Genomic DNA, 25,045 nt, shown 5'->3' on the forward strand with positions numbered 1-25,045 from the left:
TTAATGATGGGCTGAGAAAGTATTGCATGCAGGTGTGCTCACATTTGGTTATAAGTGTTTGGGTATTCAAGATAAATGGTATCATTTTGAATAATTATTTTGCTGTTAAAAAAATAAAGGGATGTAAATTTACATATTTTAAAAAAGTTTTTCTGACAGTCTACACAAAGGATTTTTTTATTAACAATGGTTGAACAATCACAGAAAGGCATAGACTTTTAAAACTACACAAGACTCAGATAACAATAAATGTACATTCACAATATTTACATTCACATTAATAATAATAATAATAATAATAATAATAACCACAACAACAACAACAACACAAAATTATATAATTACATAAATACAATTAAAAGATCTAATAAATGATAAAGAGAAACAAGTATGGAGTACAAATTCTCAAAATATGAATTAAATTGCTTGAGTTTCTTTGCATAGTGTTAAACACAAAAGAATATATTTTGAAGAATGCTGCAATCTTGTAGCCACTGACTTTGTGTTTTTTAATAATGTTTTTGCTGCTATCGATATTATTTTTCTTTTTTGTTCAATAAAAAAGGTAAATCAAATCACATCCCAGGGGGAATTCTGTAATAACATATTAAATATAGGCTACTTAAAAACTAAAATAAACATACAAAAATATCAAAAACATTTGAGGGTGAATAATCTAAACTAAAATAAATAAATAAAAACCAATTAAAATTGAATTAAAAAAGATCACAATCTGAATCATCAAATCAACTAATTGAGACATGGAATTACAACAAATAACCTCATCGACAATGATTAAACAGCAATAAAACGATGCTGATTTTTATTATTATTACTTATTATTAATAATGTTGTTGTTTTTATTAATAATGCTTAAAGAACAAAGTACAGAGCAATACAAATACAAAAAGAAAGAAAGAAAAACTTCTAATGTTCTAATTATTTTAGTATAGCAGGGTAAAATGGTTTTGGTTATTAAATTTGCATCTGAATATGTAAATATTATCATATTATCATAATAACGTAAGCTTCCTTTTCTATTTTTTGTTACAGTTCAAAAATCCCCAAATAACATGTTGGTATTCTAAACAAAAACAAAAAAAAAAAGTTATGACTTTGGAGATCTCGTATAATATTTTCTATGTAAATTGACAATTAAAAAAAATACACAGCACAGTTTCTGGCTGTAACAAACCAAATTAACAGTTTTGATCCTATGACTGTCTAAACTTGGAAAGAAAATGTTTGACAGGATAAAATATATGCAGAATTTGAAATGAGATCTCTTTAAATTAGTTTGAAATAAAAAAAAAATTATGAACAAATCTTTTTACAGTTTAAACCTCTGATGAACCCAGGCCAATGAGAGATTATGTAGGGTTTACTGACTAACGTTATAAGTGATATTATTGTTGTTGTTGAAAAGTCTCTCATTCATGACGTATTTATATTTGGATTGATTCATTACAAGCGAACTGATCAAAAGAACCGACTCGCGGAAATTCGTACTTCGTAGCTTCCAGACCAAAAAAATCTCGCGATACATCAGATTACATACCAGCACATTACAGTGTGCGATAGAGACAGGTAAGATGGCGGCGCAGGAGACTCAAGCAACACAGCAGTCCTCCGTAAGCAACGGAGAGGTAAGAATAACCGAAATGACAGGATGTAGCCGTCGGTTAAACGTGTCAACGAACAGTTTCAGTACAGTCTACGCGTCCACGAGAGTAAATACGTGCTTCGCTTCTGTTTTAAAGAAGAAAACAAGATTGCCGGTCTGAATCAACGACCCCTTTAATTCAACATGCAGTGGGGGAGAAAGGCTGCCTGAGTCACGGAGGGTCTTTCCGATTGTGTGGCTTATTTTAACCGACAGGTCTATTATTTTGAAAACACAACAAAGCTTAATTTAACTCCATATATATATATCCCTTACAGGCTGTATTTTGAAGACTAGTAAACTACTGCTCGCCTTGACAGCATTTTAGCCATCTACTAGTTTGAACGCACATTTAATGTCCTTATACGTTATAACATGCTGCCTAGATATACAACTAACGTTAAGTAGGCTCTGAGAAATAGCCTATAATGTAGATGACTGCTTATAAATGTTATTGTTAAATGTGTTATATGCTAATGACTGTATGACTTGATCAGTGTTAGCACGTAAGCTAACTAGCTGCTTAGCTCTCCTGTTAGCTTCACATGTCAAAGCAGTTTAAAGATGGCAGTATTGTGCAATCCCGATTATTAATCTTCTAGTTAACGTAGACCCTATCGTGACACAATAGCACGTGTCTTTGTATGGATGGAGGAACTGTGGTGGTAGTGACTGCTTTAGTAATGATTATAGCATATTGTGTGTAGTCAGCTACTTGGGTAATAGGTTTAAGTCAGAGATGGTCAGATTTGATCCTGGAGATCTGCTTTCATGGAGAATTTTAATGTATTATCTTTTTTTTCTTTTCTTGAGAACATCAGGACTTTGGTTTTCTGGTTTTATACCAGAGTTGGATCTAAACTCTCAGGATGACAGACCAGGACTTAAAACTTGCATTTAGCTGCTGGGATTATGTTAGTGAGGTTAGCTTTGCCTGTCTTGATGAATAACCCAGTGGTTACTGATTACACAGGTTATAAAGGTCATGAATGTGTTATGACTTATAAACCTACTCTGGTTCACTAACACTTTTTTCCAACACAATGTGGGCTGCCAAATGTAAACAGATGACAGTTTCTCAGTAGTTTTGTAGATTTCTTGTTAAGCTTGGTGATTTTATAGAAAACTGGTTTGATGTAATTATTTAATTTGAAATTGTGTGATTATTATTTTTATTTTTTTTTTACATTCATGTCTTGTTTGTTGTCTAATCAAGTTGGAGTGACTGTTAATGCTTTGCTGTAAAATATGATGACTGAAGAAGTAGTGGTAGGTTATTCGGGATGCGGTGGGTTTCTTAGGTTATTAAAGGTGTTTTCTGTCATTATTTGTTTAGCCTGCATGTGTAAGCTGCATGAGTAATCATTAAAACATTGAGATCTCAACAACCATGCAGCATAATTTATAATCGGTGTTGGTTTGCATGTGTTTATTAGTCCGTCCAATCGCTGCTTTCAAATCTGCATTTGAAACATGCAAAGAGCAAAAAAGAGATTAAGGCTTTAAATAATACAGAAGTACTGGGAGAACAGTTTATAATTTAGTTTATGGTAAAGATTAAAATCACCTTCTTATGCATTTAACTTGACACTCAAAAATGAAGGTTGTAGGCAGCTTTACTTGACCAAAAACTAGCATATCAAAAATATGCCACTGAATAATTTTTCAAAAATGACACATTTGTCAATGAAACATGCATTTAATAAGTGAATAACTAAATTATTTATTGAAAATAAGACTAAAAGTAAAAATGGGTTGGATGAATTATAATGTTAGATTTGCACATTTAGCATTATCAGCAACAGTATTAGTAACAGTGAATTTTTCACAGAATTTTATACAACAAAATTTTTATTCAGCCGATTATTTCTTCATTTTATTTTTAATAAAATCACAGGTACTAAGTTCTGTTTGTTAAAACCAAAAGTTTATTGCAGTACTGTTTTTGTGATGAATAGAAAGCAAATTACATTTGTCTTTTCTCCTTTTTGGCTGATCCAAAAAATGGTCCGATCTGTGACTAAAAAAACCATAGTGTGATCCGAATTGTGAGATTTTGGGTCCATTACACCACTAATTTACATCTATGATACATCTATGAAGTGTACCTATTAACCATGTCAACAGAAAACTACAATGCACTTTGATTTGGCTGCATATTTAGAACAATAGTGGTCTCATGACAGAGCCTTCGGGGGGGGACCCCATATTTAGAATCAGTGTTGGCAGTGGTTAGCTGACCATCTGACCCTGCATGAGGTCTATTAGTAAGTCATTCCAGGAAACATTGATAGAGAGTTTTAAGTTGAATAAATACTCTACACAAGTGTCTAAATGCAAATGTTAATAGCAACCAAGTCTTTACTTTGCTTATTACATTTATATCACAACTTCAAAAAATGTTGTTTGTATGTTTTTATTCTGTATGTTTCTGGCATTATGTTGAGGTACAATCATTGGACTTGGTGACAGGCCTTTTGGGACCTGTTGTTATCTCAAAGCTGTTAGCTCTACTCTCCAGACATCTGGATTGTAACCGGAATCATTTGTAAATCAGATTCCCATCTTCTGTCTCCATTTATTTGACCTAAATCCAGTCAGAAGCAATTCTATGCTCACCCTGCAGTTAAAAAGATTTAAAGTTAATATTTACCCAGTAGTGTCAAATCCAAATCATTTTCTCTGAACAATTGTTTTTTATGTTTTTTTAGTTTAGTTGTTTAGTGGATCAACAGCAAATGGTGGGAATACAAAGGTACATGAAAGGTGCAGTAGTTGCTTTATGGACTTGAAATTATATTTATGGAAGTGATTTCTTTGTGTCCACGTTGTTTGAAACTGGTCATATTTTGTTTTCTTTAGAGACAATGGCAGACTGATTTAAGCTTTATCAGCCTCTTTTTTCTTGAATCAGTCTGAAAAAGTATGAGCTTTTTATGAGTTTTTTTTTTTCAGAATTGTCAGGAAGCACCAGTTGGACTGTACCTACATATTACAATGTAAAAAAAATGCTGGATTCCACAATATTCCTTCATGTTGTCTCAACACAAATTAAATAAGTTAACTAAATCGTTTTTACAAATTTAAGTGGACTGAACATGAAACAATTACAGTCTTCACAAAAAAGTAAGAATCCTATTGGTTCAACTCATATTAATTAGTAGTTAAAAACAAGCGGGTATGTGTGTGGGTTTTGTGGTATAGGAAAGATCAGTTTTGTTTTTTTAAATATGTCGATTATCAGTAATCATTAACTTAGTACTGGATTGTAGTTGAGCTTTGGATTGTAGTTCTGTATGTCAGACAGAGTTATAGTAAATAATAATATGAATTGTTTAAATTAAAGAGATAATGCAATATTTGTTCTTTTCAATATTGTGTTGTCAATTATTTAACTGAAAGGTATTTCAAAGTATAAATGAATAAATACAAAAATAATAAATCATCTGAATTTTATTATTTGGAGATTTTTGTTTTAAAACAAATGTGGTTAAAGGTGCAAAAATAAAAAACTACTTTTGTGATCTGGGTCTGATCTTATAGTGTACAATGTAGGGCTGCACGATTAATTGAAGGTGATTGTTTTGCACATTTTTACTGTAAACAGTAGTAAATCTCCAGGGGCCTCATGTATCAACATTGCGTACGCACAAAAACTTTGCATACGCCAGGTTTCACGCTCAGAATTGCTTACGTTTGGATGTACTAACGATGAACTGAACGTGAAAATGTGCGCAGCTCCACGCTAGCTATATTACATTTTTTGTGCGTGTCTGTTTTATTTCCATTGGCGACTCCTAGAGGCAGTTGTGTTAAATTGCACTCTACAAAGTGTCTTTGACCCTTGCTATGGCAGCTGTATGAGACAAGTTCATCTAGCAGGTATATAAGATTTCCATACCATACAGTTAACCAGCCAAACATTAAAACACAATTTGCAGCGGTCGCCTGTTTTCCCATTGTAATGGGAACGATCTACTGCATGCACATTGCTATAAAGGCACCACCTGAAGATGAATTTGCATGCGTGAATCGGAAACATTTCCATTCAATAAATGTGCGAATAAAATATAATGCACAGACTTATTAATGATTCCTACTTGTCTTTCTCGTGATAAATAGTTGGCAAAATCTGATATGTAGCGGGGGAAAAAAGAAGAATGAGTTCATCAGACGCTGGATTCGAACCGAGTTCATGCTCGTACGTGTCAAAACATGTTAACATGCGTTTTACGAGCTGCGCCACTGAGACTGTTAAGGGTACTACAACATGTTAACCGCATCAGCTAAACTCTCCCACTCTATTTTTTTTCTTTTTGTTGTTAATTCCGGAGTACAAACTTGCAAATAACACCGTTTTCCTCCAGTCTACCTCTGAAAGCAGCACCTTCAATTCACATTCTGTTCAAAGTTTCTCTTTTTGCTTGCTTTTGCCATTGCTTTTTCGTTTGGGTTTTGCCAAAGTAGAGTCATTAGCATATTCATATGGGGGAGGAGGCAGGGAGGGGTTTTGTGCTCGTGCATGTTGCGCTCAGTTTCACGTTCATTCTGATGTACAAAAGAATATGCGTGGGATTTGGCACAAAGCTGTAAATCTGCGTACGCAGAAAAAAATTCAGATGTATGAAACACTGCGTACGCACATTTACAGCTTTGTGCGTACGTAATGTTTTAGTATGATTTCCACGCAAGTCTTTGTACATGAGGCCCCAGCAGTTTTAGTTAGAGCAACATTTACTACACAGGTTTGTATTTCACTTACAAGCTACATAGCAACACATTCATTATCGTAGATAGTTAATTTGTGTGATTATGAAATTAAAGATAATGACTGTGTAGCTTCTCTGTGAACTATGGCTTTGTTGCTGCTACATCTAAAAGCATGTGAAAATGCCACATTTCAGACATTTTTACTTCACACTCGCTTCATAACTTAAGTCGAGTGTTTAAGTCTTTCTGTGAGAATATTCCATATTTATGTGTTTATTAATCAGTTAAAGCAGTTAAATCTAGCAACCACCATAGGGATTTCATGTAGTCTTTATGAGTATTTGGAGTTTCATGTGAGAGCTTTCTGGGCTTTGAAGGAGATTTACTACTGATCTTCCATGAAAAGATGTTCATAAAAACCATAGCATTTGCTTAATTGCAGTTGCAATTTCTTTCCATTTTGTTGTGCTGCCCTTGTACAATGTGTACTAAACATTTTGCATGTATAATTAATTGTTTATCACTAAATGTTTTGTGCAGGTGAGCAGTAATGGGGCAGCTGCCTCTGGTCAGGTAGCTCAGACAGGTGCAACTGCACAGGACCCCCAACAACAGCAACAACAACAGCCCAGTGCCTGGCAGGTGATTAAAGGTGTCCTCTTTAGGTGAGTTCAGATCTTGCAAATTTAAATTATGTGCAACTCATAACTATTTTCCCCCTGGTGTTCTCACTTTAAAGCTATAGTATGTAACTCACATAAAATCACTCAAATCATTTATATTGTCACATCATCAGCAGCATGTTTACTACGATGAGTAAAAACCCTTAGGTGCTGACAGTGCAAACTGTAACTCACTCTCTAGCAGTTAATAAAACAACAATTCATGTCTTTTTAAGTACTACTGTTTATTAATTTGTAGGGATGAATTGAACACAGGTTCATAGCTACTCTATAGTATGGATTGAGCCAACAGATCTAAAATAATTTGAATATTAATACTTATTTTATTATTTTTGAATGTAAATTTTGTAGCCTTTTAGTGGTTTGTTGTGGCTTTGTTGTGATTTTAGAAATTTTAGAAAGTATATGCTAACATTTTAGATTATTAATGGTGTTTGAGCTGTATTTGCCGTTGGATTTCAGTACAGTTAATTGGTTTTATTTGGTAATATTAATGCAAAATCAGTGTTCTAAGAGTCTCACATCACATGTCATGTGCTGAAGTGGAACATTGGAACACAAAACTGAAAGAGCTTTAGGAGTTTCAAAGTTGTGATCTGTTATATGGATTTTTTAGGGTTTCTATGAGATGTATCAGATTCTTAATTTTTGCACATAGAGTCATAATGGAAGGATACTGTGGTGTTTACTTTTGTGACAGTTTTAGTCACTTAGCATGATTAGCCAAATGCATGATTTTCTGAAGTATGTGCATAGACTCTTTAAAATGCATCCAGGAGATTTAGATTTTCTGTATGTTCTTCTGTAGATGCATCAGCATTATATTTAACATTATTTTATATTAAACTGTGATTAGTTGTTTTACGTGTGTCATTCAGACAACTTCTGTGCTGTTGTTGGCAAATGAAAGATCCTGCAAAAGAGTCCAGACCATCTGCCATGAGTCTGAAGCTCTGGCTGTGCTCAACTTTTGTTTGTAATGACATCTCTGGCATTGCTGTGTTATGAAAATTGGTTTACCGGGTTTACTGGTATTGCCAGATATGATCATGATACTGTAACAACCCCAGTGTGAGTCCTAAGGGCTGCATTACTCGATGGACATCCCCTGAGGGGAAAACAACTAAACTCCAGAGCTGTTCTGACTGCTCTAATTGATGTCACGGGATTTGCATTCCTAATATTTCACACTCACGCAATATTTAAAGTGTATTGTCACAGTTACAGCATTTACCTTCTCCAGAGGTGTTTCTCAAAAATTGACTTTACTCTTATTTAAAGGGGCCGAAATAATATTAATATATATATTTTTTTACTCTCACGTTATAGCTGATAGTTTAAAATAGCAATGTTGCATCATGAGATCTGGGAATAGTCTTCTTAAACATCATAGGACTGACGTCTAAAGTTAACCCCCTCATGTTTTTACCCAGGATTTTTATCATCTGGGCTATTAGCAGCTGGTTTCGCAGAGGTCCATCAACCCCAGATCCCAACACTCCTGCTGGAGCTCCGCGAGTGCCCAGCCGAAACCTCTTCCCTAAGGACACCCTTATGGTATTCGTAGCTTTTCATGTATAACAACATAAGCAGAATATATAATCAAGCACATAATGAAATTCAAAGTAGGTTCATGTTTGATTACCATCACCTGTCTGTTTACAGGATTTATATGTGTATATCTCAGAGAGCGAGATATTTACAGATTTTAACAATACAGAAGAACTGTTCTGGTACCAGCAAGATCTGGTTTATGGAGAGTGGACCACAGGGGACTCGGGAGATGGCTGCTATGAATATTACAAAGAGCTGGACCTCTCTGAGGTGAGACATGTTTGCTTGCTGTGAATGTGATGGGTCTGAGACATGCACAGTTTGAAAATGTATGAAGGCGTGTAATTGACTATTTATTACCACTTTGCACGGCGGTATTGTTTTGGTGCTTTTCAGTACATGTGCCTACTAAGCTTTGACGCACACTAGAACATGGTAAAACACAAGTATGTTTATAGGTTGTGGTTCACAACTCTTTTAGCATTTAATAAGATGTTTCACTTTAAAAATCTAAAGATTTTCCATTTTTACCTTTTTAAAAACTTTTAATAGTGAACAAATAAAACTTAATTTAAAAAGACTGGCATATCTTTAAAAAGATGTCTCTCTGCTGTCTTATGAAATAAACTCTCAATGACATTTTTACCAAAGTGTCACTGAGAAGAATTTTAGAATGATCATGTATTAACGCTAAAGATTGTATTTAATTTATGTTGTCATTTGTTTGTTGTTTATAATTGAATATTTATTAATGAAATGTTCTTGCCATTAAAATAGCCTTTGTTGCTGACATGGCACTAAATAAAAAAATTTATGATCTCTCCGCTGCCTTGAAATACATGTATAGTGATCAAGGGTTTCGCAACAAATCTTTTTAGATCTTGATGATTCAGTGCTCAGCTTATAGAAGTACACCCCTCACAAATCTTATTTTTTAAATTCATATTTTAATTGGAAGCTATACAATATTTGATTTGTGCATATACATTAGATTAGTCAGTATTGAAGCCAAATCTGGAGCTTATCTAACAAAACAACTTACGATAACGGTCCAAAAACTAGTACAGCCAAATTTATATGTTAAAGAAAAATATTAAATACAAATGTAAAAAAAAGAGGAAAAATCAAGAGACGCAAAAAAAAAAATGTAGTTGAACTTTTGTAGGTTGTATTTTTTTTGCAATATTTTGCTTGAATTTAATTGTATTATCCTTCAATTTCCAAATGTTTTGTGACTAAAATATGTTTTTTTTTAAATATATATGTTTAATAAACCTATTTTGTTTAAATGCACCAAAAACATTGCCTAAATTTACTGAGAAATGTATAAAAATATTCATTTTCAAAATGGTGTGTACTCCATTATGCTGAGCACTGTATATCTAAAATACATTATATGGTCATGTCCACCCAAATATACATGTGTTTTATTTGAACCCTTGTGTTGACTACCTATGCCTTTGATAAACAGTCTACCTTTGTTTGTTCATGCAGAGTGTGAAGCAGAATGGCTCAATATACATGCACATTTACTTCACCAAGAGTGGCTTCCACCCAGACCCCAAACGCAAGGGCCAGTACCGCAGACTATCCACAGTCCATGCCACTCGAAGTGAGTTTGTTTAGTTTTTTTTGTTTCGTTCACAGTCTCTCACCACTGGTACATTTGTGTTTCTCATGTTCACACATTTGCCTGTGTCAGCAGACCTGTAATAACAAATTACCAGTGCATGGATGAACCCGCTTAAAAGCCTAAAGCCTGTTTTCACACACTTCCTTTTCAACAGTGCTCAATAAGTACAAGAGGAGGAAGTTCCTCAAGACCAAAAACCTGTTGACAGGAGAAACTGAAGCTGATCCAGAAATGATCAAGGTAAGTATTAGGATGTATATTTATCAAGTTGGATAGAACAGAATATATAAACAGCTTATATCAGATGCCAAATTGGTCACTCTTGGTTGACTCATTTCTATTTGTTTATTAATGATGCAACCAACATGTAATTACTGTCAAGCTGCTCTTCCCATAAAACATATTTCATTAGAATGTGAAAGTATTGTTAGACATTATTTTAATCGAACGTGCAGATAAAGCAGCTAAGGAAGCCCTAACAGTTTTAAATAACAGACTGTAAAATTCCTGTGTCTGATGTTAAACCTGTTTTAAATCTGTATATTAATGAATAATGGCGAATGGGATGAATGTAGGAATAACAAATTGTATAAAGTGAATCCATTTGTAAATGTAACCGTTTTGAAAATAGACATGACCAGGTTGTACATACAAGATTTCGAATCGGACACTCAACTTGTACATGCACATTTATTGAAAGGTGGGGGGACCAATTTGTGATTTGTGCAAGAATATTTAACATTTTAACAGAATGTGTATTTTAAATGATATTAGAGAACGTTTTTATTGTGGAGATATTTTAAATGAAATGTTTAAAAAGGTGTCTTCTGGAGCAATTTTAGAGTATGTATCTTAATTAAACTAAAAGACTGTATATGACTGTGTATTTTCAGTGTTGTTGTTACTTGTATGTTTTTTTTGTAGATTTTTTTTTTAATACAATGTAAGTGTGTTAAGAAACTTGTATGATTGTATTTTATATTTAGCATATGTTTTGCCATGAATCTAGCCAATGCTGCTAATATGGCATTAAAACACAAATAAATAAATAAATTAGACAATATTTTGGATGTTTTAAAAAAGGCATCACCAGGAAGAATTTAAATTATTTATCAAATATTGAATTGAAAAATCATATTTAATATTTTAATTTACTTTTTGTGGTTTATTTATTTCTATTTATATATTTGTTTGTGTATCATCTCTTATTGAAATATGAAGTTGTTCTTATCATGTAATGTTTTGATGTGTATTGACATTGCCAATAAAAAAATAACTTACAGATGTGGCAATAAATAAATTAACAAACAATCAAACAATATAAACGGCCACTAAAACCAGCTACATTCAGACTATATTATAGTTATGGGATGTATTGATAAAAAAGTGCAGGAAAACAAAGTATTCATACATTGCTGTGCTAAAACACACAATATAGAATTGTAGGCTTTCATTCTTTTCACTTGAACTTTTCACTTGCTTTGCCAATCGCTCGAAAGAAGTGCAACAGGAGTTTGTTAATTCAATATCACTTCTGCAAAAATAATGTACAGCGTAATGGAAATAAGAGGGAAAAGTCTTGATTAAAGGAAAGTGCATGTGGTCATGAGACACATTTGAACATGTTAATACCAATTAGAAATGATTGCAGATCACCAATTGTGAGCAAAACAGTTTTGATTTGACATTCACTGTTGTCCTGTTTCATCTTGGGATTGACTTCTCTATAAAATATATTTATATACATGATGTGCAGTTTCTAAAGTTTTGCTTTGTGTGTTCTCACAACTTCTCAGAGAGCTGAGAGTCATGGCCCTGTTGAGATCATTTCCCACTGGCATCCCAATCTCACTATTAACATGGTAGATGATCACACGGCTTGGGTGAAAGGCTCTGTGCCCCCTCCCCTTGACCAGCGTAAGTGTTTTTTTTTTTTTTTTTAACTGAAGGGACCCAGCTGATAAATTGATCTAGAATTGTCTGTAGTTAACCACAGCACTTTTGTTCTTCTCAGATGTGAAGTTTGATGCAGTGAGTGGAGACTACTATCCCATTGTTTACTTCAACGACTACTGGAACCTGCAGAAGGACTATTACCCAATAAATGACACCCTGCAAAACCTGCCCCTTCGTCTCACATACTGCCCCCTGTCCTTGTGGCGCTGGCAGTTGTATGCGGCCCAGAGTGCCCGCTCTCCCTGGAACTTCCTGGGCGAGGACACTTATGAGCAGTCAGACGAGGACCAAGATTCTGTTAAGGTGAGTTCTGAGCTCAAGAAAATATCTCTGTTAGCTCTGTGCAAGTGTTATTGTTTACAATATAAATTGTTATATGTCCAAAACATGCAAATAGTCCTTGCTGCAGCCTGTAAGGCTGCGTTCAAAATCATATACTTCCATACTATATAGAACATACTTTTCTAACAGTCGTTTAGTAAATTCAAATGTAGTACATACTCGAGTAGTGTCCATTACTTTAGTCCAGTGTTTCCCAACTCTGTTCCTGGAGGCACACCAACAGTACATGTTTTGGATGTCTCCCTCATCTGACCCATTCAGGTTTTAGAGTTTCTTCTAATGTTCCGATGAGTTGGTTCAGGTGTGTTTGATTAGGCAGATGTTGAACTTGTGTAGAGGGTGATATGGTGGTTTAGTGGGTACCCTCGCAGCAAGAAGGTCACAGGTTCATTTCTGTGTGGTGTTTACATGTTCTCCCCATGTTCGCATGGGTTTCCTCCGGGTGCTCCGGTTTCACCCACAGTCCAAAGACATATGCTATAGGTAAATTGGGTAAACAAAGTTGGTCGTAGTGTATGAGTGTGTGTGTGAATGTGAGAGTTTGTGGGTGATTTTCAGTACTGGGTTGCGGCTGGAAAGACATTCACTGTGTAAAACATATGCTGGAATAGTTGGGTGTTCATTCCACTGTGGTGACCTCTGAAATGGGGACTAAGCTGAAAGAAAATAAATGAAAATGTGTACTGTTGGTGTGCCTACAGGAACAGGGTTTGGAAACCATGCGTTAGTCTGTAAACATATTCTCTGATTCACACTCCGGAGCTGAAGGTTGCGGTAATGCACCAAAATATTGGGTGCCAACCACCTTAAAAATACAAGAAGAAAAAGATGATGACATCCATTACGTAGTTGACATTGTAACCAGCATACTTTCTGTGATGGTTGGGTTTGGGGTAGGTGTAGACTGTAATAACCCGGGCTGTAATGTGTAATTTAATAAATAATACAAATAATTTTCATTTCTAACGACAACCACTCACGCATGCTCGTCGATGTTATAGACGTTTTACATGCATTCATTCATAAAAATCAAAAACAACAGGGCAGTCGCTATGCATGCGTGCTAACATGTATGTGACATTGACATATGTTTTGTCACTGTGCTACCTGCTACAGTGAGGGCTGTCTCATAACATGTTTAAAAGTATTTACTGTTTGATGAAACCTGGTAAAATGCAGTTAGAAATACCCTATAGTTCAAGTAAAAAATACAAAAAAAGTCATTTTTTATTTTTATACAGTTAAGCAAGAGTGGCGTTTTCAGCACTGTCCACACTCAAGTATGATCACAGATTTGATGCCGATTTGAAATGGCAGTTAAGTAAATACAATAAGTAGGGGTGTAACGATACACCAAAGGCACGGTTCGGTTCACGGTTTTGGAGCCACGGTTCGGTTCGGTACAGTTCGGTTTTTGTTTGCTGTGGGGTTAGAGTTGATGTCATGTTAACAGCAATGCTAAGGGACAATTTACTTAATAACAAGAACATCTTAACTTTTTCTTTATTAACTTTGTCATCACAGTTTTGGTACAGTCAGGATACCCGAGTAAACAACAAAAATTAAACAAATACCTCCAATACAGACTAGTCAGAAAAAAACTCTTTAGTGCAGCCATCTTAACTAAGTAAACTAAAATTAAATAAATAACTGCAGTGTAGACTAGTGAAAGATCTACTTCAAAAACACCATAATATCCGTATTCTCCGATGAGAGGCTTGATCTCTGTGCTGACACAGACGCTCATTTTTGATTATCTATGGTTTCAGTTAGATAGATAGGTTTTCGTTTAAATTAATGAAAAATATACATAATGTGTATTTAATACATATAATACATATAAAATGTATATTTATATATGTTATTTATTTATGTATATTTATTTATGTTATTTATGTATATAATACATAAAAATATATATAATGTGTTCGTAAAGTGTCTTTACATGACATATTCACCAGTAAAATACATTGCAGTTGTGTCTGAAACTAATGTTAGGGTTGTAGCCGGCTGTATGTTTGCCTTCCGATCTCTCGCTCTCTCTCTCCCGCTCCTTCCATGCCGGTCATTTATGTAGGTCCGCCTTCATGACAGCTGATGCCTGTCATTTCTGTAGGTCCGTGTTTTGACAGCTGATTGGTCAGGAGACCGATCTATCATCAGCGGGAACATCATTTGGCGACGCAACGCGGGAATGTAAAAGCATGTCAGGAAGAGCGGGAGAGAGAGCGCGTTTTCCTTTGATCTCGTTTTTCGTGTATTTTTCTGACATGATTATGATTTTCGTTGTTTTTGCTTAACTTTCGTTTGGGCAAAATTATTTTGCATTACTTTTGCCCACTTTAAGAAATTTTGTGAGGTTTGTACATTTTTATTTCAATTCATTTGTAAATAATTTTTGGCTCCGCTCCTTCCCGACAATATAGCTGTATCTCTTCAAGTTCAGTCTTAGTGTAAGGTGGATAGGAAAAATGTCATACGATTTCCATTTTGCAAACACGTAGAAAATGTATTGTTAAAGACATCAGGTAAGAGGTGAAGGTCATCTTTGTTTATTTTATTCAGTATAGGGAAGAATGCGGCGCACGGCGCTGAAGACCTTTTTTTTTCTTTTCATCAGTTTTTAGCGAGGTAAGAGGGGTTATTCATGAGTTAGAATTGTTTTGTTATATTTATTTCTTTTGTTTGTCTTCACTATCATCCCCTTGCTCGAGTTTAACAAATTTTTGTTTGATACTTTTGTTTGAATTTGCTACTTTATTATATTATTTTTATTAGTGTAAATATTTCTCTCTTTTTTTTTTGTATATTTGGGCATGATTATGGTTTCACTTTTGTATATTAAATCACTTTTGTTGGCAGTTCTGTTGCTTACACCCTCACATTGTGAAATTACCACACTTTTTAAATGTTTTTCCTTACAAGTAAGTTTCGTGAAACAGTTAAGACAGACAGGTGTGCGCTTTGTCTATGACACGAATTCTATTCCTGTACTTTACTGGAAAACCAAAATGTTTCCACACAGATGACTTAAATGTGTCTGGGGGATCTGCAATCTCAGTACTATGTGAAGCAGCCATCCTGCGTCCAGTAGTAACGAGTGTGATGCTCACTCAAGTCACATGATATGACATGCACTAAAATACTAACTTTAGAATATAATATTTAGAACAAAACCTCATCATGAAATAATCTGAACAATCTGAAACAATTTAATCAAATGTGATAATAAAGATGTGTTTAAATTGGTTCAATTAGTTAGAGACAAGTGACGTCAACCTCAACAATGGGCAGTAGGGGGCGTGAGAGTACCGCGGTACGCCACGAGAGTTTCGCGATACGCATCGTGGTTGGTGTATCGCAATATTTCGGTTCGGTTTTAATATCGTTACACCCCTAACAATAAGTTAATATTGCACCATATTTTGTTTTATTTTTTCAGTTTTTACAGTGAAATGGATAAAAGCAACACCATGGCAGACAATGCGTCTCAGAAGAGCAACATCTAATGCCGAGTTCAGACTGCATGATTTTCAAAGTAGTCGTATCACAGATGTTTTCACACTGCATGACTATCTGATTTAGCGTTTTGTTGCTGCTTTGTTTACACTGCAAGATGGATTGACGAAAGGGGGTTTCACACTGCATGACTTTACAATACAAAGAATCGGCGACAACTTTGTCCAAGCTACATCTTACAACCAAAAACAAGTAGTATATCTCTTGTTATTGACTACATGACGAGAAAGAAGCCTTTAATGGGGTAGAAAATGTACATATTTGCTCCCCTGGGTTTGAAGGGAATTAGCAATTTCTCCTCAACTTTCTTTTTTTGACCCGGTTGTGATATTGCTCACAAGACATGTCAAACAGACAGGGGTGCTCCTGCTAAATTTACACTAGTTTTCATTCTATTTCTTGGGTCCAAATAAACTGAAAAGGAGAACTTTTAACTTCTCGATCGCCAATGTTATTTTCAGTCAAAACTCATTTCACACGGCATGATTTGAATTGCCGATAGCTCCAGATATTCAGCACACCAAATATCTCACAGGCATCGGCGACTCATCGGCGATTCTCTCAGACCGCGTCTTTGATAGTTCATACTGTGTGATTGTCACTTACATGCACGAGCACCGATTTGCCTGTGATTTCAGGCGTTTGTCTGCAATTTCTCAAAACCTGTTGGCGAGTCAAAATCAGGGCTACAATCATGCAGTCTGAACTCGGCATAAAAATACATAAAGTGCTTATAAAGTAGTTTCATTGAGACTTTAACCTTAAAGTAGTATTCGATATGCCAGTAGCTACGTTTCCTTCCTCCTATTTTATGTGCATTACAGAGATGCGCATAAAATATTAGTTGATGAAAATGCCATAATGCGCATAAAAAAAACATACGCATAACTGAGTAATCTTTTCATTTGATAAAAAAAGATGCGCATAAACTATGATAAACAGTTTGATATAATAAGTTTTGAATAAAACTATGATAACTATGATGAGAGCTATGCAAGTTCTTTAGAGCGAATGTTTACTAGTGCCGAGTCCCATGAAGGAGCTCAAGATGAAAAGTTTTGTTTTGTGTTTACCTCATGGTTAAAGTTGTTGCACGTCCGCCGGTTCCTGCCTCAACATGAGTGAGTTCGAGCCACTTGTACATTCAGAAAGCGTTCAGAAAAAACAAAATACCAGCGCAGAAACTCGTCACAGAGGAACAAAAACATCTCACTGCCAACTAGCGTTACGGAAGTGTTACTGCAGAGCAACAGAAACAGCGCGCAGAAGTATAAATGCACGACAACGTGCAAGTCATGCGCCATGGGTCAAGCCGATCGCTCGATGCAGAAGTATAAACCAGGCTTTACCATTTAAGTATTAGTGTTATTATATTATTAATGACCTCCAGAGCTGTCAAGAGCATCTGCGCTTCGCGCCTGACGCTTTCAAATTCACCGCACATTCAGTACATGTCAGGATTGCCTTCTGAGGCGCAAGTCATTTATTAAATGAAAAAAAGATTCACACAGCTTCTCCTACTGTAGTAAATTAAGTTTTTACTTTTGATATTTGGCGCCAGTTAATCAGGAAATTATGGCTGTGTTCACTTTGACTCATTGGATGGAAACGCTGCTTTATTCGCACGTCTTTTATGTGATAATCCAGTTTTGTGCATAAAGTTAATTTGCATTTTTGGATGGAAACATACAGTAGCTAGTGGTTCCCAACCCTGTTCCTGGAGGCACACAAATAGTCCACATTTAAAACTTTTCCTAATCAAAGACGCCTGAATCAGCTCATCACATCATTAGAAGAGTCTACAAACCAAAAATGAATGGGTCCTCTGAAGGAGACATCCAAAACATGTACTGTTGGTGTGCCTTCAGGAACAGGGTTGGGAAACACTGCATTATGCTACAAATTAGACTCATGAATAGGTGAAATAATGTTAACAGTTCAACAAGCACAGTATTAAATGTCATTTACAAGTCTTTTTGTGTTTATATGCTTGCTTGCTTCTTTTAACAGGTGGCTCTGCTTGAAACCAACCCCTACCTCCTAGGCCTGACCATTGTAGTTTCCATCGTCCACAGCATTTTTGAGTTCCTGGCCTTTAAGAATGGTAAATAAATACTGTTTTGATTATTTGAGACTTGTGGCTTCTGGGATCTGAGCAGTACCGTCTCATTTTATCTTCTCTGCAGATATCCAGTTCTGGAACAGCCGTCAGTCTCTGGAGGGACTCTCCGTACGCTCCATCATATTCGGAGTGTTCCAGTCTCTTGTAGTGCTGCTTTATATCCTGGACAACGAGACTAACTTTGTGGTCCAGGTCAGCGTATTTATTGGCCTGCTCATCGACTTCTGGAAGATCACCAAAGTCATGGACGTCAGGGTGAGATGAAGCCACTGCCAGACATTTTAGATCGCTTAAATGGCTAGGGCTAAATTGATGTTCATTCTTTTCTTTTCTTTTCTTTTCTTTTTCTAGCTGGACAGAGAGAACAGGATTGCTGGAATTGTCCCAAGATTAGTATTCAAAGACAAGTCCACATATGTGGAGTCTTCAACCAAAATCTATGATGACGTAAGAGTCACTTTTAAGCTGCATTAGAGCAAATTCAGATGAATTCAAATTGTTCCATGATTAACATGTTTTTTTTTTCCCCAGATGGCCTTTAAGTACCTGTCCTGGCTGTTGTACCCTCTGTTTGGATGCTATGCAGTGTATAGCTTATTATATGTGGAACACAAGGGCTGGTACTCATGGGTGCTCAGTATGCTTTATGGGTTCTTGTTAACCTTTGGTAAGTAGAGCTTCACATCATGTTTGTTATGTCTTCATGCAATTGTGATTACCAAAAGCACGCTCCCAGACTGTGTCCACATCAAATAAGAACTAGATGCCTGAGGAAAACACTGCAAAGGGGAATTCAACTTAGTAGCATTTAAGGCTCAAATGATTTTCTACAGTGCTGTGAAATAGAATAAGAAAGAGCACTGTATGGTCTTGGTGAAATCCAGTTGTTAGCCCTGGGGATATGATTGCATGTTGACATATATTCATGTTTAATGGATTTCATAATGAAAGTTACAGAGAATTGTTTTGTCAGATGTGGCTCTTTGGTATGGTTTAAATAGAGTTGCAGACAATTTTCCAAAAAAAATTATATTTAATTTAATTTTTTTATTTCATTTATTTATTTATATATTTATATATATATATATATATATATATATATATATATATATATATATATATATATATATATATATATATATATATTTTTTTTTTTTATTTTTTATTTTATTTAAATGTTTTTATTTATATTATTTATTATTTTTATTATTATTGTTTCTTGATTGTTTTGTTTAATTTTTAAATTTGATATATTTTGTAATTACATTTCTTATGAACTTTTATTATTATTATTATTATTATTATTATCAGTTTATATTATTTTATTTTTTTACTTCTTTCATGCATTTCTTGAGAATCAACCCCATGACTGTTCAATGAGCTACAGGACCAATTTTTCGTGATTCTCTTTGATGGCATTAGTAGTTCAGAAATAATATTAGGAAGTCACAAAAAAAAATTAATACGTAAATAATTATTTCAAAATATTCTGTAAAGAACTTATTGACAATATATTCTCATATGTTATAGATGTTTTGTGAATAACACATTAGCTAATGATTTAATTTACATCCTGTATTGTGCTGTTTTTATGTATATCTCTTTTTTGACTTTTTTGTAGCTTCCTATCATTTGCATGACATTTTTCTGTTGATGTGTTTTCATCAAAAATATATAGTTGAAAAAGAAAATCATCAAAAACATTTCAAGACCCTTGAATCATTTAGCTCCCTAATATACTTGTAACAGATATGTTTTTTCTTTTTGCTTGCAGTCAAAATACCTAAGCACTAGTAATGCATTTAGTGAGCATTCTGACACCACTCATGTTGCTGAAAGAGCATATAAATAGGTGCTGTGTTTTCTTCTCGACAACAAAATAAACATAACAAAAATTACAGTGGTGAAAAAACAGCAGTTTAGAAAGTATCTGATCATAGCATTGTTGAACTGCAGAGCTTTTGCAAACTTTCACATTGTAATCAAGTCACATCATGCTTATTCATACAACCCTGATAAGAAAAACACTTATACAAGTATTATAAATAAAGTATCAGAGTCATATTTAAATAAAATTAATACTTCAGTTTCTATTTCAAAGCCGCTTTTCCAAGTTTTTACTTTTGGCAGAGCCTCAGAGCTACACCTTACCTGCTCTATTATTGTCAAAAAGACCAGTGGTGTTTTGAAGCTGTTTACAAGCCAAAAATATTATCGTAAGATGTTTGATTCTTGACATTCGGCTTGGTCGTATTTTGTTCTGAACAGCTTCATACAAGTTCAAGTTGTTCTTAAACACTGATTTGTTATTTAGTCATCTGTCAAAAGATTTAGATCTGTCAAAAGCAACCCTAATTGCTTTTTAAACTTTGTTCTTCTGACTCGTGCAACTGTTAAATGTTCGTGTGTTTTTTGTTTCGTCCAGGTTTCATCACCATGACGCCGCAGCTCTTCATCAACTACAAGATGAAGTCAGTAGCCCATCTTCCCTGGAGGATGCTCACCTACAAGGCTCTGAATACCTTTATAGATGACTTGTTTGCCTTCGTCATCAAGATGCCAATGATGTACAGAATAGGTTGTCTCAGAGATGGTACGTGCATACACCTTTCCCTCTGACATCCTGAATTTTCCAAAATGAATGTTTCAATTATTTGTTACATTGAATAGTATCTTTTAAAGTCTGTGTGAAATCGAAATGTATCGTATTTAGTTTGCTAGTTCACATTGATGTTCTTTAGGTGAACAATTAATGTGAAAATTTTGGTAATCTTTCAGTTAAAATTTGATCATTTGCCTCAACATTCAAAACGCAATATTCATTTCAAACACAATTTTCTTAAACCACGTCCCTCTTACCATTAGTTTGCTACCAGTGAATGATGCACAAAAAGAAAGTCCCACCCTCTACAGCTCTCAGCTGGAAGTACGTCAACATATTGACCTCTGGTTCATGCAGACTTTAAAGGTGCTGTATGTAAGTTTTTGACTCTTGTAAAGCATAAAAATACCAAAATATGTCTGCGGATATTTAAGAAACATGCCAAGTGACCATTCTTGTTTATCTGAAAAACAATGCTAAAGTCTGATATTCTGCTTTGAAAATGTGCTTTCTGTGCCGGAATGTATGTTTTTGTTTTGGTCACTTGCCCAATGCCAGTTTAGTCAATTATATTTCAGCACTCTGGTTGCCTTGGTGGAAAACAGAGCAATTCATTCAGTCAGCAAGGCTTTTAAAGTATGTGCCTGCGACTGAAATGCAACCTCTGGTGGACAGTAACAGCCTCCGAAATGAGACGCAGATTCAGAGTTCCACAAGAGGTTATTAATTGGCAAATGATATAAATATCACAAATGTAAACATTATGTGAGCAGGTTACATTGTAACACAAATAACACATTACGTGAAGAGATTAGCAGTGATAAGCAATTTGCTGTTTGCACCAGACGAAACACAACAGAATTTTAAATACAGCCATTCAGAAGCACAGATGTGCACTTACTGCACTCCAACAAAATGGTAAGGTTTATAATCTAATTAATACATATTAAACCTCATTTACATGCTGAATCACTTGTATTTGTTGCAAGTCGTGGTTCTAAAGTTCAATTTCAAACAGTTTATTTTATTTTTAAGATCTGAGGTGAACTATCTGCTGCTGCTTTCAGTAGTATGGCATTAAATGTCATGTAAAATGGCGTTCAAACTCGCATTGTTAGTATTTAACACTGAATAAAGCACATGAGGTGATCTTTGTCTTCTGTTGTTCAGTAGCAAGAAATAGAAGCCGTTTCTAAAATATTAATTTCAGGTGATGGTTAGAATGAAAACTCCTTTTAATGGAGTATAATATTCAACGCTTAATACTTTATTACCTGCAACTTGTTTGTGTTCTGACCAGAATGAAAAGCCACATAAAACAAAACAAAAATACGCTGAATATGTATATGCATATGTATATATGTATTTGCTGAGTTCAGCGGCTAATCAGCCGGAATCAGCTGAGGTAAAGTGACGCAACCTAGCTGTCACTCAAGCGGCCACACCCTTACTTATGCAATAGAAAATTCATCCTCTCACAGTTGTCATGAAGGGTAATATTAGCTATATGAACTAAAATCGTTCTTTGTACCAGACTGTAAACACCATTTTCCTACTGTAAAGTTGGTCATTTAACAGTGGGGTAAATAGAAATTTGCTCTATAATGGAGCCAGGACTAGCAGAATTTCGGTGAATTGCAGTTTCAGTTATCTCCACATTTGCTTCACAAGGGATCGCAAGAGGTTGCCGCTTGACTGCACCTTTAAGCATACATACAGTAATGTTAACTGTACTAATGAGCCACAGCCTAGCATGCATCATTCATGAAAACAAAAGAATACTGCTAATATTTTTTAGCTATTTAATTGGACATGTTGTCAATTTTTTCCCCCACAGATGTGGTCTTCTTCATCTATCTGTACCAGCGTTGGATTTACAGAGTGGATCCCAACCGTGTGAATGAGTTCGGGACCAGCGGTGTGGACCACAGCAAGGACAGCTCAGCCCAGCCGGCAGCTGGCGAAACACCTGCTGCCATCACAGAAAAACCTGAGGGGGAGAAGAAGAATGATTAACCCCCTTTTAACCCCCCCTCCTCTCCCTTGTCCTCTGGTCTTGTTGAAGGTGCATGATGCATCTTCGAGGCTGAGTTTGTTTAATTGTCAGGGAAGGGAACTGGATTAATGGTATTACGTAAAAGACTGCAGGAAAAAAAAAGTTCAGTTCAACGATCCTCCGTTGTGTGGGATCCACAGGAAAAAAATATATTTAATGTAGAATTCCTAAAATCATTCTTCTTTTTTTCCAATCTCCCATATTTTTGCAGTCCAAGTGAAGTAAAATGTGATGTACTGTATTGTATATTTTTGGGTTGGAAACACTAATAACATGAAGGGTTAGGTGGTCCGAGATTAAATCCCATCGGCTGGAGTGAATAGGGCGATTGCAGTACATATCATTTTGTGTTTTGAAGTACAAGATTAAGGAAAAGAGGACAAACAAAACCTCACTGTTCTCCTGATTCAGTGTACTTATTTTCTGTTCATTCCATGTGTGAAGGGGTACCAGGACGCAGCAGCGTAGAGTAGGACGGAGCTGACCAAACAAACAGTCAATTCCGTGCGAGACGAGAGACTTTCCACGTTTTTAAAACAAGATTTGATGTTGCAGACTTGAACATAAAAATAAAGAAATAACAGCCTTGTAGGTATTAATATATAATTATATATTAATATTATTAATAACTATGGTCATGATTTCTTTTCTTTTTTTTCAAAGCCTCTGACTTTTATTTTGTATGTCCTAAAACTGTACAGCCTATCAGCTTGTAAAATGTAATCCTGCTGACGTTAATCTGTCTAGCAATAGCTGAATTGCCAGTCCTCTCACTGAGAACTAGTTTCATTATATTCACACTCCACTGCTGGACCACCGTGTGTCTCCGTGTGTCCGGTTCGGCTGGACTCATGGCACAGTCCAAGAACTTGCGTGGGACGAAATGTCTGGTTTGTCCTATTTTGGTGCCGTAATTCTGAGTTGATTGGGCTTTTATTTTGGTACGTTCCAAAATTTGATCACTCATGTTTATAGTAAAGCTTAAGTACAGTTTAAAGTGGACATTGGAGTTATTTTTGTCTCATGAGTTTTATGTTTGCGTTTGTTTTGCATACTTTTGAAAGGTTTGAGATAAAGCATGACTCATAAATACAGCAAGAGAAATGAGTAAATACTGAAGATTTTAAATAGAAACCACATAATGATTATGGAGAAAATGTGAAACATTTGATTGCTCCATTTGAGGTGCAAATATGCTTATTTTATTTATTTGTTCTGGAAAATATTTTGTGGTTACCAGTGTAAAGACTTAGCTGCTAATTATAATACATCATTTAGTATTATTTTAAAATAATTTTACCATAGTAGCATGACTCTTTGTGAAAACGGTCATATTTAATTATTAAATTATCTCTTAGATTTACTCTAGAGAAACATCAATGGGCAAAAGCAAAGTTTTCTTTGGGTTTATGGAGTATTTTTTAGAAAGAGGCACTATCAAAATGGGTTATCCAAAGTTTAAAAAGTATAAAAGAAGGAAATGTATTACTTTATACTTACTTCATCTAGATATTTTGACTCTAAAAAAAAAAAAAAGTTAAAACAATTGATCCCCTCCCCTTTATCTAATACGTCTGCAATACAATGTTCAGCTGGATTCTCAAACAGGACTTAGTTTATGCCAGGACTATGCCTTCAATAAATATGGTAATTAAGCAGCTTTCAATAACTTAAGAGAAACATATTACTGGTGAGCTTTGTCACTGCAGGTTATTTTTAGTTAAGACCACTCGTACATGGATTAGCCTTCAGTCTGGTCTCAGACACTTGGGGGTCTTTGACTCCTCGAGCAATTTCTGTTGTGTTGAGCTTGTAGTGGTTTATTTCAGCAATGTTCACAAATATACGCGGATGCATATTTTGATATTGTGGTGACACCTAGCGGTGGAAATACATCATCGTCAAAGGAAATTAATGCATTGTGTTCTCAAGATTGTTAGTTTCTAAATCAGGGGTAACCAAACACGATTAAGGGCCAAAGATCAATATAAACATTGCCATTGATCATTTCCTCATTTCTTTCAAAATAAATAGGACACATAACTTTAATCATATTGACTACATTTAAACTAATGTATTATTATAAACTATTTATAACAATGAAAACAAGAATTACATTTACAAAAATGGAGTTTGATGCTGAATACACCAATCAATCTGCACCTGCTTTTGCCATCATTTGCTCGCCAAGGACTTCTAAATTTG

General features: G+C 35.0%; 1 protein-coding gene across 1 annotated transcript; it reads left to right on the forward strand.

Annotated features, from left to right (window-relative positions):
* The first annotated feature begins 1,560 nt into the window (after positions 1 to 1,560).
* On the forward strand, positions 1,561 to 23,837 carry clptm1 (CLPTM1 regulator of GABA type A receptor forward trafficking). Its single transcript, NM_001003647.2, is given in 14 exon segments — positions 1,561 to 1,646; positions 6,914 to 7,038; positions 8,490 to 8,613; positions 8,722 to 8,880; positions 10,105 to 10,222; positions 10,398 to 10,483; positions 12,040 to 12,160; positions 12,258 to 12,502; positions 18,071 to 18,164; positions 18,247 to 18,437; positions 18,534 to 18,629; positions 18,714 to 18,849; positions 20,608 to 20,775; positions 22,622 to 23,837. Coding segments are annotated over 14 exon segments (1,896 nt in total). The 5' UTR covers positions 1,561 to 1,592; the 3' UTR covers positions 22,801 to 23,837.
* The last annotated feature ends 1,208 nt before the right edge of the window (positions 23,838 to 25,045 follow it).

Source organism: Danio rerio, chromosome 15, assembly GCF_052040795.2.
Source record: "Danio rerio strain M-AB ecotype USA chromosome 15, GRCz13ab, whole genome shotgun sequence".
NCBI lineage: Eukaryota > Metazoa > Chordata > Actinopteri > Cypriniformes > Danionidae > Danio > Danio rerio.